This window comes from Ammospiza caudacuta, chromosome 3 (genome assembly GCF_027887145.1).
Source record: "Ammospiza caudacuta isolate bAmmCau1 chromosome 3, bAmmCau1.pri, whole genome shotgun sequence".
In the NCBI taxonomy this organism is placed as follows: domain Eukaryota; kingdom Metazoa; phylum Chordata; class Aves; order Passeriformes; family Passerellidae; genus Ammospiza; species Ammospiza caudacuta.
In genome coordinates this window covers 48,292,319-48,307,090 of record NC_080595.1, presented here as the reverse complement: position 1 = coordinate 48,307,090, position 14,772 = coordinate 48,292,319, and the positions used below count along the sequence as shown (strand labels likewise).

Sequence of the window (14,772 nt, the reverse complement as noted above, 5' to 3'; positions counted from 1 at the left end):
TTGGTTTTCCTCCCCACTTCCAGAATTGTTTCCAATAAACACTTGTTTTTTCAAGTTCAGTCTGAAATTTTTTTGCTGTTTGTTTAAAATGTGTTGCTGCTTCAGTCAAAAGCCCACACACTGCCACCCCTCCAGGGAGCAGCAGTCAAGGACATACAATACTATGTGAAAGAAGAATTGTCTTTTTTTACTTGGGGGTGTGTGTGTGTTTCCTGAAGCACTGTAGCATTGCTTTGACAATCCATGATTGTTTGTCCTGTCTTTTTAGAAGGCCTCAAGGTGCAGAATTGGCACCAGCAACAAAGCACTCTAGCTGGCAGAGGGTGATGCTTATTCTGGAGTTACTGCAGCATAAGAAGAAGCTTCGGCATCCGCAGGCATTGGTACCTGCACTTTTCAACCTTCTGAGCAGGTAAAACAGAGCCTGGACCCCTCTCTGCTGCAGCAGACACCCTAAACATGGAAATGTGGGCTACTGGGTCTGTGCTTTTTGCCATGTTTTGTAGCTTAGCTTGCCTTTTTCAACTGAACTTCTTTTAGGCCAGTCAGGAGGAGGAGGGGAATAGGAAGTTATGATTTTTTTCCCTTTGAAACAGTAAGATTTTTACCTGATGCATAGCTTCTCTTCTGTGAAAACTGTATTGGGCAGAGGGCTTGGGATTTCCAAGAAGGATGACACCTATGCTAAAACTGGGATAATTGGCAGGACTCTTATCTTCAGCAAAGTTTTATAATTCTCTAAGCTTTGAAATTCCGCCCAATACATTGTGAAACAGTCTTAGTCCAGTGTAACCTAAGGAAATGGTTGTTTTTCCTGCCAGCCCTATATCCAGGCACTTAGGGTAAATTTATATAGATTGGGTGTTTGTCTTTCTTTCCTTATGACTTGCTTGTACATAGACTAACAATTATAGTCCAGGTGTTACTTAAGTTTTTGGCAGTGCTTTGATATATGTGTCTTTTATTAGATCAGTTGATGCATTTAAAGACAAAAAACCAGATATTTTTGGCGAAGAAACTTTGCCAAAACTTTTGGCAAAGACTTTTTGGAAGCCTCCATGTAGAATTTATGTGGGATTAAAATTGCAGTTTCTTATTTGTGTCTTAATGTGCAGTTTGGTTACTTATTTTTGCATCTCTTTTTTTCCATGAATGTATAGGTGTCTGGAACGCGCGGCATCAAAAGAAGAAAATATGGAATATACAAAGCAGCTGATCCTCAGCTGCCTGCTGAACATCTGTCAGAAATTGTCATCAGATGGTAGCAAGGTCCCAGCAGGTAAAAATCACCAGACTCATCTCTTAGTAATTCTCTCACAGCTCAGCATTAAAACAATGGTCTCAACTTGGTTTTCTTCCTTAGTCTACATTGTTTTGTTGAGGAGAGAGGGATTTCTCTATGAGGGTAAACAAGTTTACCTTCCTAATCGTTTTTTGTAGATGCATTAGTTATGGTTTGCACACTAAAAACAGTGCTTGAGTGTACTGTTTGCTCCTACATGGCTGGCCACTGATGTATTAATAAGTGAGTATTTTTACCTGCAGATATCCTGGACAAAGAAAAATTCAGTGTGGAACTGATAGTTCGGTGCATCAGGTATTCTAAAATGCCCCAGACACACCACCATGCTCTGCTGCTCCTTGGTGCTGTTGCTGGAATATTTCCTGTAAGTAACACCTGGAATTTATGCGTCGGCTCTTTTGTTGGCTTCCAAATATTGGGTAGAGTGAAGAACATACAGATCTGTTCTGTGGGGAAAAACTTGCTGAAAAGGAGCCAGAGGCAAATGGACAGGGTCCCTGCTCTTTTAGGGCTTTCTATTCCATTTTAGTTAAAAACAAACGTCTGTCTTGATGCTTTGGTTACCGGCCATTTGTGGCTCACAGTGAAATGCAACAGAAATGGAAGCAGTTTTCTGACACCAGCCCTGCCTGACCTTTCTACTGTGGTCATAGTTCTCATGTCTTGTTTCTTCTTTTTCCTGCTTTTTTATATAAAAAGGGAAAATACCTGGTCTGTTAGCACATGCATTCTTACAAGTTCCTATCTTGTACAACACTGAAAAATGAAATTGTAGTTGATAATAGAACTGGGTTGTTTTGATTTTAATTGACCAAGAAACAGGCCTTTTCTTGTATGGACTGAAATTTGACTGCACACTGCTCTAAGATACTTTTGCTTTGAAATTCTAAACCAGCAAAATGTACCCAGGTGTATCAAACTCAGCTTGCATCTTTATATTCACCTCAATATATTCTCCACATGTTTGGAAAGGTAGCATGTTTTCCTAAAGATAAAGCTGTGATATTTTTCATAAATTTCTGGAGGACTTTGTAGTTTTATTGTTTGGGGGTTTTGTTTCCATCTTACTGCCATCTCCTGTTAGAGAACCAGGCATTTGTTTTACATTAGTATTGGCTCTTAAAAATTTTTCAAGGTCAGAATAGAAGCAAACATGTTGTATTCATTTAATCTCACTTTTAAAATCTAAAGCACTTCTTCCAATCACTAAAACTAAATGAAAAATATGCCCATAATTTATTGCTCTAAGTCCTGGCAAAATGTAGGAAACTAACTTTTGAGCTAGGTGACACCTCTAATACAGCCTTCTTAAAATTGGTTACTATGGTTACAGTCTAGGCCCCAAAAAGCCAAAAATTGAGATTAGTATGGTTAGTTTACACTGTACGATTGTGGATATTGCAGATGTTTTACAGATACAAAAAAAAAGTGGGTGGGAAAATCACTGTAATCTGTGCCACAACCACATTTTGTGTTTCTGCAGATTTCCTCATAGCTGGTTTTACTTGTCTTCACCTGGCACTGAAGGATACAAGGTGTTTTATCACACTAAATTCTCAATTTCCACTCTCTAATTAGTTGCTTGGATGTGTGCCTTGGTTTCTAAATAATGTTTAGAAATCTACCAGTCACACAATAAATAGCATTAAGGGACAATATGCATTTAAAACTCATTTAAGGAGATTTTGAAATATAATAATGATTCTCTTGTGATTTTTTGGGGTTTTTTAATAGGAATCTAGTGTCATTTGTAGGAATGGGAAATGCCTCAAGGTACAATATGGACAGCAGCATGAACTAATTTCATCTATTCTTTTCCAGGATAAAGTTCTTCACAACATTATGCCCATTTTTACATTCATGGGAGCAAATGTCCTGCGTCTGGATGACACCTACACTTTCCAAGTAATTAACAAGACAGTGCAGATGGTTATTCCTGCTCTTATACAGGTACATTTGTCTTCTTAATGGAAAGATTATTAATTAAGTAACTTTATTTAGAATATTGGTGGTAGAATCAGTTGTCAACTACTCTAGGATTATTTTGATAGACATTAAATTGTATGTAATATAATGTAATTCAGACGCCTCTGTCTCTGACCAAGTTCATCAGACTGCTGCTTCTTTTCAGTCTTGAGTTTCTACACTTTATAAATGGTTTAGCCAAAATTACCACAACTGTATGTTGAGAGGTCCTGAAACACACTTTAAGTTCAAGCTTTTTGTCATAAAAATAGCAGGCAAGTTCAGTAGAGGAACCATTGGAAGAAGAATCTGGTTATTAGTCCTATAATATGTCATGGTCATAAGAATAGTAGATGTGGTTTGAAAGAAGTGGAAGTGCTTTTATTCTTCCTGCTGGTGTTTGTGGGGCTTTTCTTGATTTTGCCTGGACCTCTTAGATAAATGGTTATCAACCAAAACAAAAATAGATCCTTGTTTTTCAAATCAACATTTTCTTCATTCAGATTTCACTTGCACCAAAGAAATCTTGATTCTGGATCATAATTAGATTTAAACATAAAACATGATGTATAATGTCATGTGAAAATGAATTGAGGAAGAAAATGTTTTCAATAATGGGCTGAGGGTTTCCCAGACTATAAATAATTATATCTGTACACATTTTTCATCCTTATATATCCTCATCAGTTATAGTTCTCTATTATATAAAAAGAAAGAGAAATTAAATTTTTTTATTTTTTTTCTTTAAAATCTTTCCTAGCAGCTCGCACAAGTTTCTGTGACAAATTATTTGTTGTACACGATTATTACATGTGGGAAGAGACTAATGCTACTTGAGACTCTTTAGCCTGTGTATATTATTTTTCCTAGGCCCTTGAATGTAAGACCCTAACTCAAAAGTTTTCTGAAGGATGTGGCTTTGCTTTCTCTTGATAATGTCTTGTTTGTTTCAGCTGATGCCAAGTAGAGTTTTTCTCATTTTTGTTCTTTTTTTCTTCCTTTTTAAATTTTATTTGAAGCATCTTCCTTTAACACTGCAAAGGAGCTGTATGATTACAAACTTTACTTGGGAGCACTTAGGTTTTCCTTGAGGTTATGCATTTGGCAGTGCTGCTATCTGGCACTTAGTGCTTTCTCTTATTTTCTGAAGTTGCAAGAAAGGCCTTGTACCCTGCTGCAGTAACGTGTCTGAACTGCTGTGTTTGTGCCCAGGCTGAAGACAGTGACTTGTCAGAGTCCTCGGGAAGCGTGGAGGAGGTGGTGATCAAGATCATTCGAGTGTTTGTGGATGCCCTGCCCCACGTGCCGGAGCACCGGCGCCTGCCCATCCTGTCCCAGCTGATCACTACGGTGGGAGGAGACAAATTCCTCTGGGTTCTCCTGGTGCTGCTCTTTGAGCAGTACGTGACCAAAACTGTGACAGCGACGCCAAGCACAGACAAGGTTAGCAGGCTAAGGGGTCAGCTTTTTCCCTGAGAGCCTGATCTCTATTCTTCATGGTCTTGCCTTTAGGGAGGTTCCTAATAAGCCCCAGGTCATGCTGGAAAAGGCAGTTGAGCTCTGGATTTGTGCTACAGCAGAACGTGATGGTGATGTTGGCTGTGACTTGTACTGTACATTCAATAGTGCAATGTCCTGGGGCCTGAACAATAGATTAGATCAGATTGTATAGCAATCCTTGATCTGAAGAGCTGATAATCTAATTATGTAGTGCTTCAGTAGTAAGGAAGTTGGGTTTTTTCCCTTCAGTTGTGTTTGTGAAACATGATACTGGTCTTTCTCTACAGACTAAGATGAAAACCCTAATAAATTTTTGTGTAGGCAGCCCCTGAGATTAGGTGAAAGCATAGTTTATGGGGGAAACAGAATTATTACAGGAACATTGGTCAGAAGATAGTCTTTGCTGCAGCAGTTTAATCTCTCTCTCTACCCTCTGGAGCTTTGTTCTCTCCAAGGGCTTGCTGCTTTTACCACTGGTGTTAATCCTGGAAGTGTCTGGCTCAGCATGGCATTTTCACAAACTCACTGAGGCGTTTTTGAGTATTTTTATTAGTATTGATAGAAATATTCTTTCTTAATCCTTGAAATATTTCTTTTTTTTTTTCCTGAACCATTAACAGGATGCTGTTCTGGAAGCAGACACTGAATTTTGGATTTCCATCTGCTGCGAATTTAACGTACGTTCTCAGTTCCAGAGCGTGATGAAGATAATCCAGTATCTGACAGAGCTGCCAGAGAATAAAGAAGGTAACCACAAAGCAGAGACAGCAAATGCATGTAAATCTTCCTAATTTAAGAGACAAGGGGTAGTGGTTTTAAATTAAAAAGGGATTGATTCAGACTAGATAAAAGGAAGAAACTTTTACTCTGGGAGTGCTGAAGCACTGGAACAAGTGTCTTAGGGAGATGGTGGGTGCCCCATCCTCATCAGCGTTCAGGGCCAGGCTGGATGGGACTTTGAACAACTGTAATTTTACTTTGTTTCTGTGATCCAAAATGAAATATCTTTTATTTTTGGGTGCAAATTTGTTTTGTCAATGTCTTCAACAGATGATCCTGGGACAAAGAAGTTAACGTGTAAGACAAAGCCAAAAAGTCAGGAGGGGCAGCTCTTTAATGTGGAATCTCACTCCGACAAACAACTCCGGCATTTCAAATTCTTGTCAGTCTCCTTCATGTCACAGCTTCTTTCTTCTCAGAGTTTTGTGAAAAAGGTAATAATGGCAGTTTGCTTCTAGACTGATCACAGTAAGTGATTGTGCCATATTGTAATAGCTGAGGTGTAATTTACTTTTTAGTATGACTTTATGTTCAAAGTGGGGGCACTGTCCAGTGTATCGTGCTGACACCTTTATTGGCACAGTTTTGAAACCTCTCAGTAATGTTATTTATTTTAATAAGGCTTTTCCAGACAGTCTCCATTTATGTGACTGATGCATAGGTAACCAAGTGAAATTCTGGTTCCAGTGTATTCCCACTGGCTTAATGGAGCTTGGGATTTCACTCACAGCCTGTGTAACTCCAAATTCAGTGTGGGATTCATGCTGTTAATTGTAAAGACAAAATGTTATGAATTTCAGGCTCTGACTCTAGCAGGTAGACCCAGTTTTTCAGCTGAAAATCATCCACCAGCATGAACTGCATTTGCTAATGTGACTGCATTGCCTAAGGTTCTCAAATTTCCTTCTAGAATGATGGCTTAAATACAAATGTAGGGACTCATAATTACCATGTTAGTGGACATTTGATTCAGAAAAACCAAATTAGTGTATTCTGGCATTTTAGTTTAATGATAGGAGGAGAGTTTCATATTTTCATTCTTGCTTTTTAAACCAGATAGTTGAATATGAAGAACCAGAAGTGCTGCAGGAGTTGGAACAGAGGTATGCTTTAAATACGCCCTACTCCTATTTTTAACTTTTAGTGCAACCCAGGAATATCTTTAGGTGTAGTGCCATTAGAATATCTTTTACTCTAATGATACTTTTTAAATGTCCTCTGCAACAAGAAGTATTTGTTATGTGCACATTACTTGTTTTTGTTTTATTTTTTTCTTTTAATGGAATGTGAAACTTTTTATTTCTGAAAGATTACTCTACCCAATATCTACTCTTTTTCTGTATTTTTGATAGAGGTTATTTACATGCTTGGCCATAACTCTCAGGCTATTCATGTCTGAATCACCAAAGGAATTTGAGATTTTTAGCAAAATATATTGGTTCATTGGTAAAAAAAAAAAAGGATCATTGTTCACAGGTGCCTCTGTATCGGTGTAATCAAAGATCACAGTTGTAGCCATTGTGCTGTAAAAGCCAGTGATAGGGAGATTGAGGGTTTCTTTTGCAGAGGCCTAGCTTGTATGTTTGTTCCAAGAGAAAAAGGGTGTAAGATTTATTTAAATGCTGTGTTCCATGAATGCTCATTTTTAAATTTTTCTGTTTCATTTCCTTGTATTTTTGTTGCCTTGTAAGATTTTATGCTTTCCAGTAATAACAATAGACTTCTTTAGTCTCGTTGTAACTTGCTGAAAGTTACTTCCTTTCTGTCTAGGCTGTTAGAAGAAGTTCTTCAGTACATAAACACTGTGGCATCTTCAGTGGAAGGAAATGTGGACAAGCCAACAGCCAAATTCTGGAGGGTTCTGCTTAGCAAGTGCTATGATATGCTGGATAAAGTAAGTCTCACTAGCCCCCGTGGTTAGCACTGGAGCATTGCTGCTTTTGCTTGTTGATATGATTATAAACTTTGTAGGGTTTCCTGTTGCATTAGTACTATATTTCATTGGATGGTCTGCAGCCTGGTACATCAGTGTTTAAACTCAGCTAACAACCTGAATAACTACAGCTAACAGCTTCTTAGGACAAGCAGAACAAAAATCAGGAATGCTTGTTGCCTTTAGGTTAATGTTCTTCTGGCTGTAAGCAGTCATTTCACTATGTCTGGTAGAGAAAATTGGCTCTTGGCAGCATTTCTCACTGTTAACTCATAAAATCATTTAGCTAATGCTGTTGCATATTTCTACATGAAATTAAATCCTTACACTTTCCCTCTTACTATTTTTTCTGATTAGAAATGTATTTGTAGAATTTGAGTGGCTATCTTGTTGGAATTTTTTTTACCTGTAAAGCATATTCCAGTTTTCATTATGTACATGGAGAGGGCATTGGCAGAATTATTTTGGGTAAAGAGGGATAGAGCTCACAAGGGTGGACAAAAGGACTTGCTGAGAAAATCTCAGAGCTAGTGGATAATGGCTGCTTAGCAGCCAGTGAACACAACAAAGCTGGAACCTGCTTTGTTGTTTTGCATGCCTCGGATACAGCATTGCTGGCTTGTCCCCTCTTCTTTGTTCTTGAAACCCATGAAGTTGAAGAGAGTCTTATCAGGAGGCTGCCATGTCACAGTGCATGCAAAAGCATTTATGGTACTGTTTGTTTGTTTTCTTGTAGGTCAATGCCTTACTGCCAACAGAAACCTTCATCCCTGTGATTGGGGGGCTGATGATGAATCAGCTGCCGTCAGTGAGACGCAAGGCCATGGACCTCCTGAACAACAAGGTGCAGCAGCGCACCAAGTGGCAGAAGAGCCAGGTGAGGCAAAGGGGTTAAACCCAGTTCCTTTAGCAAAAGTACCCAGAGAGAGATTCATGTGCAAGTGCCTGACCCCCTGTAAAGATGGCTTATACCAGTGCCAAGCCTGGCAAGGGCTCCTGAGCAATGACACAAAGGCTGCCTGCCCACAGCTACCTTGCAGGTCCTGAGTTTCTCACTGAATATCTGATATGTGTGTTCTCCTGTCCTCTCAGATCCTGCAGCTCTTAGAGCTGGTTCCTGAGCTCATTGCCATTGTCAAGTGCAGAAGAAAGGAGGAAGAGGAGGAGCAAGCCATCAACAGGCAGACTGCTTTGTTCAGCCTCAAGCTGCTCTGCAAAGGTTTTGGCACAGAAAATCCAGCGCCATTTGTGCCTGTTCTGAAAACAGCCATTGATCTCATTTCTTCAGAGAAGGAAGAAAAAAATGTGATGGGAAGTGCTTTGCTGTGTATAGCTGAGGTCACCTGTACGCTGAAAGCCCAAGCAATACCTCAGCTTCCAAGGTACTGTTGGGTTCTTCTTAACAGAACCAGCTGCAGCAGGAGTTAGTTATACCAAAATGCATTACTGAAGGAATGCTGATGAAAGCAGTCTGCCCCTGTGTGTGTTTTGGGCAGACAAGATTAAAAGTATTTCTAGTGCTTGAAGGTGCTTTGTGGTAATAGAATAGGAAAAATTGCAAGACTTTTATAATGCACAGTAGAGTTCCTTATGGAGTCTGCTGCTAGAGAGGCAACATCTATGGCTTTAGAAAAATCAGACCATTCTTGGTATTTTTTCTGTAGAACAGATTGCATTTAAAAACAGTTGAAAACCCTTCATGCTACATTATTTTATCCTCCCTATCCAAGAAGAATCCAAGTATCTAACTTGTTCCTTGTAAAACTGTTTCATTTCTTTACAAATACAAGTCTCTTATTGTCATTAAATCTTTAAACTAAAGACTGGGCTTTGAGTAACCTGATAGAGTGACAGGTGTTGGTCTAGATGATCTTTAAAGATTTCATCTGACCAGACCATTCTGTGACTCTAAATTTAATATCCTTCATTAGCTTAAAAATAAAATATGACAGTGAGCCTAGAATACTGAGCTTTCTTGAATACACATGTAAAAATTCTTCTGAAAATTGTCCCTGCAGGCTTAACAGATGGATTTATTGGATTGGAAACATACCTCCAAATGGTCAGTTATTTCACCTTTCTCTGTTTATGTGTGGTTATTCACAGGCTGATGCCAGCACTCTTGAAGACTTTAAAAAGTAAGAAGGAGCTGGTCTCCAATGAGATTTACCTGCTGAGTGCCATCACTGCTCTGCTAAAGGTTGCAGAAACACTGCCACACTTCCTTAGTCCTTACCTTTTGGAGTGCTTGTTGCAGGTGAGCTCTGTGACTCCTACAGGTGTGTAAAGGGGGGACAGGACCTGCCCAGATCCCAGAAGAATTACTTTTTTAGTATCCAGTAATCCCAGGCATTACTTTCTTATCTCTGAAACTGAAGTAGGAGTGTGTGCCAACTTTGTGAAAGCTCATAACCACTCTTCTACTCACCTTCTTTTGCAGGTAACTCAGACACAGAACCTAAAAGCATCTCCTTCTCCTCCCTCAGGTTATATTTTTCCTCTTTGTAAAGGGAGGTGAATCACAAAGAATCATTCTGTAATATTCAGTCTCCTCAAATGTGTATCTGACACTCTTGTGGGAGTCATTCTAACCCTCTGCTGCTGACATAGGCATTTTTCAGTGTTTGTCTTCTGAAGACAGTGAGGCTTTGTACACAGACCTTAGCATAAGGTGTTCCAAGTGGTGCAAACAGCAAAATTCCTGTCTGACATTTGAAGCACACAACTACTATAAAATAAAATCTGAAGTTGCTAAGTAGGCCTAACTTTTGTTGGAATTCCTCACAGGTTGTCCGCTTGGAAAAGATTGTGTCCGAGTTCGGTCCCACTTCCCAGATCAGTGTCCGTGTAGCAGCACTGAAATCCATCCTAGCGACGAGGCTGGCTCCCCGCATGCTCCTGCCTGCGGTCACCAAGTGTTACAGTGAAGTGCTGCATACCCGCAAGGTAAGGGCTTTCTTCATCCTTCAGTACTGTCATAAAGATGGAGAAGAAACGAAGAGCCAAAATTTGGTTCAGCTGTGTCTCCTCCTGGCACTGTGGCTGTCACCATCCTCCTCGCTGTGGCTGAAGAGTGAGAAACAAAGGAAGTCTCACAAGCACTGTTCAGCAATAACTAAAACACCGCTGTGTAATCAGCATTGCTTTGGTCACAGATCTAAAGCACAGCTCCATGTGAGCTGCTCTGAAGAGAACTAACTCCATGCCAGCCAAATCTGCCATAGTCTTTATATTATTATCTCTGGAGTTTTTTGTACTGCTGCAGTGATTCAGGAAAGGTAGATCTGGAAGAGATCTACCAGTTTAATGTCCTTTGCATGTTAGATGATGAATGCTTTGGAGATCATCCCATTCATAAAGGACTTCATTTATGTGCTAGGAACGTGAGTGAGTGAGAATTTTCTCCAGTATGGCAGAGGGTAGACAAAATGCTTTTCAGGAATCCTACTAACTTAAGCCCCAAAAAGTACAAAGAAAAAGCTTATTTATTTTATCAACAGTATTTCAGTGGGTAAATGCATGAAGTACATAAATCCAATTCCCTAGTTATGTTTTTCAATTACTGTCAATATCACAGTTGCCTTTGCATTGCTTTGCTTTTGTTTTGGCAGAACTGCCTGGGTCCCCTTATGAACATTTTGAAGGAGCACATTACTGGGATGGAGAAGGAGCACCTGATTTCCCATCAGGCTGAACTGACAGCATTTTTCATGAAAGTCTTGGACTTCCGAACAGAGCATGCCGAGGTAGCTCGATTGGGAGGATGAGCAGCAGCTTCACCTCTCTACATGCCAATTGCATCACTTGTTTAAGAAAAGATTAGCAGATTCCATTGTACACGTGCTCTGAAATTCTGGGTATCAGATATTCTGTTCCACATTGGTTTTATGGTGGAAAACATGGTAGTTTTTAGTCTGAAATAGAAAAAAATTAAAATGTGCTTTGAAAGCTCAAATTCTTACATTTCAGACTTAGAATTATGTTTTCTGATTTTTCTAGGATGATTTAGAGGAAGTTGGTAAGATAGAAGCTTACATTATTGACTGTCTAATCAGTATGGTTATGAAACTTTCCGAAGCGTCTTTCAGGCCCCTCTTCTTCAAGGTAAGAAGTCTAAATGTAATTCATCTGCATCAGCATGTTTGTGTTTTCCAGTGGACAGACACAGGAAACAGCTAATCTGCCTTTCACTTTCAGCTCTTTGATTGGTCCAAAACAGAGGCTGCCCTACGAGACAGGCTGCTGACATTCCATCGAATAGCAGACTGCATTGCAGACAAGCTCAAGGGGCTCTTCACCCTCTTTGCTGGTCACTTAGTGAAGCCGTTTGCTGAGACGCTGAACCAGGTCAACATTTCTAAAACTGGTAAGTTGTCAATTACTGGCTACAGAAAGGCTTAGTCTTGATTGCTGAGAGGCTAATTTTAATTGCAGAAATTTTAGTCTTACGGGATTTATTTCACAGCACCCATAATTCATTTCTCTCCTTTTTCTTCCTGTGGTAAATGAGAAATCTTTCTCTGATGGAACCAAAGGACATTTTTCATCCATAGGCGTGGGGCTGCTATTACAATGTTGTGACCAAATGAAAATTTTCTGTGTCAGCTCCCGTGAGCTTCCCTGAGTATGAAATTGTGTAGAAAGAGGGTTTCTCTTTTTACTTTTTCCTTTTTCATTCATTGACTTCTCTTATATGCTGCCTGGTGTATCTAGACTCCTCTGCTTTCTTGGGCAAAAATAGATGTTATTATTTTCTGTGGGAAATTTTGCCCATCCCAGTTGTGACCTGAAGAAATTCTCCATATCCACAGGTATGGCCAAGCACTTCTGTAGCCAGTGGCTATTCTCTTTTATTTCCATCAGTAGCACACCTGCTGGGGAAGTAGCTCAACGCCAGATAATGTATCACATCCACTTGATTGTTCTGAGTGATGAGTACATAATTGCTATGTAGTACATCCCGTAGCTACATTGACAGACTAGCAATGTTTCTGTCCTGCAGTTTTGTGGGAAGTTTTGTGTTTTGATTCTGTCAATGATATTTTTTTTTTCTTCTCCTTGGCTCATGTGTAGATGAAGCTTTCTTTGACTCAGACAATAACACAGAAAAGAGCTGTCTACTGTTGCAGTTCACCATGGACTGTCTGCACAAGCTCTTCCTGTTTGACACGCAGAAGTTCTTGAGTAAAGAAAGAGCAGAAACCTTGATGCAGCCTCTGGTCGATCAGGTATTGACAAATCCATAGAAACAATTCATAGCTGATTTTTTTCCCATAGTTAACAAAAGAAATCAGATGTCAGTCCTCTCCCTTAACAAAAAAGGATGCATTAGTTCATCATTTTTGGGCCATAGACAGAATTGATTTCTTTGCCTAAGGCTCTGAATTACTGACTTTTTGTATCCTTTTTTAATTTCTTCATTCTGTAAGGTTCATGCATGTTTACTGAGCTCTTGCAGAGCAGTGCACTCCCACTGATGAGCTTTAACTTAATTCTTGAGTACCTGAAAGCCAAAGCTAGAATTGTTTTTGGCTGGTTTATCTGAGCCTGGATCTGTTTTATTTCCACAGCTAGAAAATGTGCTTGGAGGAGATGAGAAGTTCCAGGAAAGAGTGACCGCACACTTGATACCCTGCATAGCTCAGTTTTCAGTGGCAATGGCAGATGATTCTCTTTGGAAACCACTGAACTACCAGATCCTGCTGAAGACAAGGCACAGTTCTCCTAAGGTTGGGAGCCATCAGAATTTGATTTGGTTTTCTTTGTCATGCTAGAAAATGGGAACAGTGCTCCCAAAATCAGAAGTCAGAATTAACCAAGTCATTGCTGAAATAGTAGCCTAAACTAAAATACTGGTGCTGTACAACAGTATTCCCAAGTTGTAGAGATGGGTGCAACAAGCTCTTCTGCTCTAGCTGTAAGCAGTTAATATTCCATGTCTTTCATGTTGTGGGGTTTGGGCTTTTTTTAAGATTTGGTATCTGTTGGAATAAGAGATATTTGTTTGTGTACAAAGATAGGGGCACTTTAGAGGGGTAACAGGAAAACAGTTATCAGCTCTCAGACCTGTTCATAGAGTTTTATCAAGACTCTCCTATTGACAGGTTACAGATATCAAGGGAGTGTACTTGGTTTTTCACAGTGCTGAGCTAAGCCCTGATAGAGTGGAAGTGGCATTGTGACAGAAAGTTAAAGTCCATTATATCAAATAACTTCCAACATTACTTGCTTCTTACAACCTCTTTTGTATTTGCCATTATGTTAACCCAGATGTTAGTATTTAAATTAGCTTAAAACTAGTTCCCTTCAGTAATGAAAGATTATAACCTTACAATGAATGGAAGGAAGGTTAGGGCAGGGGAAAACAGGGAACTATACTGTAATGTTTGTTTCCTTATATAATTGTTTTGGTTTAGGTCCGATTTGCTGCCCTGCTTGCTTTGATAGAAGTTGCACAAAAACTGAAGGAGAACTACCTGGTCCTGCTACCAGAATCTATTCCATTCTTAGCTGAGCTTATGGAAGGTAATGTTCTAAACTGGCATTAGTGACTCATTTCGGATTCAGACAGGCTCGTTGTTTTAACTGCTATACATCTTATGAATTTGTATATGGTAGCTTATACTGTGCAAAATGCAAACCAAAATGGATGATGGTAAACACTCATGAAGTTCAGTTAAATTATGGTGGCTTCTTCAGTGTTGTAGCCTTTGCACATCTCCCCATGTGCAAGTTTGAGATTTGTTAGTAGAGAGTTGCCTAGTTCAGTGACAAAATATTTCTGAGTAATAATTTCATATATGGTGTTTGAGGATGGTTCTAACCTTGATGGTGAAGCCTTCCTTGGGTAGCCTTGTAATCACTGCTCTACTTAATTCCTGCTCAATTTCTTTTTCTAGATGAATGTGAAGAAGTTGAACAGCAATGTCAGAAGACAATTCAACAGCTGGAAGTCATTTTGGGAGAACCACTCCAAAGCTACTTCTAATTTTATGCCCTTAATTTTCAAATGTTGTCTGAATTGTGTAAGCTTTACACATTCAGGTGTTACAGGCAAACTGTCATAAAGTTTTTATCAGAGACAAGATTTTAACTTTTTAATAAAATATTTTAAGAATCTGGCTTTATAATTTCTGGATGGACTAGGAATTTTCCTTATGACTTTTCCTTAACTGCTCTATACTTAACAGTGGGAAACTGGCACAGGCTATGAACAAATCCTGAATGACAACATGTGAGACTTACTGAATTCCACTGTGCTCAGGGCATACAGTTACTGTCCCAGTGGAGG

At 39.4% G+C, this 14,772-nt stretch overlaps 1 protein-coding gene across 1 annotated transcript in view; it reads left to right on the top strand.

The window, feature by feature from the left end:
• Positions 1 to 14,611, top strand: part of HEATR1 (HEAT repeat containing 1) — a 34,442-nt gene extending 19,831 nt beyond the window's left edge. Inside the window, exons 25-44 of the mRNA XM_058801418.1 lie at positions 269 to 412; positions 1,161 to 1,279; positions 1,546 to 1,667; positions 3,125 to 3,253; positions 4,481 to 4,711; positions 5,389 to 5,515; positions 5,819 to 5,982; positions 6,605 to 6,651; positions 7,319 to 7,442; positions 8,218 to 8,358; positions 8,574 to 8,863; positions 9,588 to 9,738; positions 10,269 to 10,427; positions 11,093 to 11,227; positions 11,481 to 11,585; positions 11,679 to 11,847; positions 12,555 to 12,709; positions 13,052 to 13,210; positions 13,898 to 14,006; positions 14,381 to 14,611. Of these exons, the coding sequence (XP_058657401.1) occupies positions 269 to 412; positions 1,161 to 1,279; positions 1,546 to 1,667; positions 3,125 to 3,253; positions 4,481 to 4,711; positions 5,389 to 5,515; positions 5,819 to 5,982; positions 6,605 to 6,651; positions 7,319 to 7,442; positions 8,218 to 8,358; positions 8,574 to 8,863; positions 9,588 to 9,738; positions 10,269 to 10,427; positions 11,093 to 11,227; positions 11,481 to 11,585; positions 11,679 to 11,847; positions 12,555 to 12,709; positions 13,052 to 13,210; positions 13,898 to 14,006; positions 14,381 to 14,469 (2,869 nt within the window). The 3' untranslated portion in view covers positions 14,470 to 14,611. The remainder of the gene's footprint in view (positions 1 to 268; positions 413 to 1,160; positions 1,280 to 1,545; positions 1,668 to 3,124; positions 3,254 to 4,480; positions 4,712 to 5,388; positions 5,516 to 5,818; positions 5,983 to 6,604; positions 6,652 to 7,318; positions 7,443 to 8,217; positions 8,359 to 8,573; positions 8,864 to 9,587; positions 9,739 to 10,268; positions 10,428 to 11,092; positions 11,228 to 11,480; positions 11,586 to 11,678; positions 11,848 to 12,554; positions 12,710 to 13,051; positions 13,211 to 13,897; positions 14,007 to 14,380) is intronic.
• Positions 14,612 to 14,772: the final 161 nt, after the last annotated feature.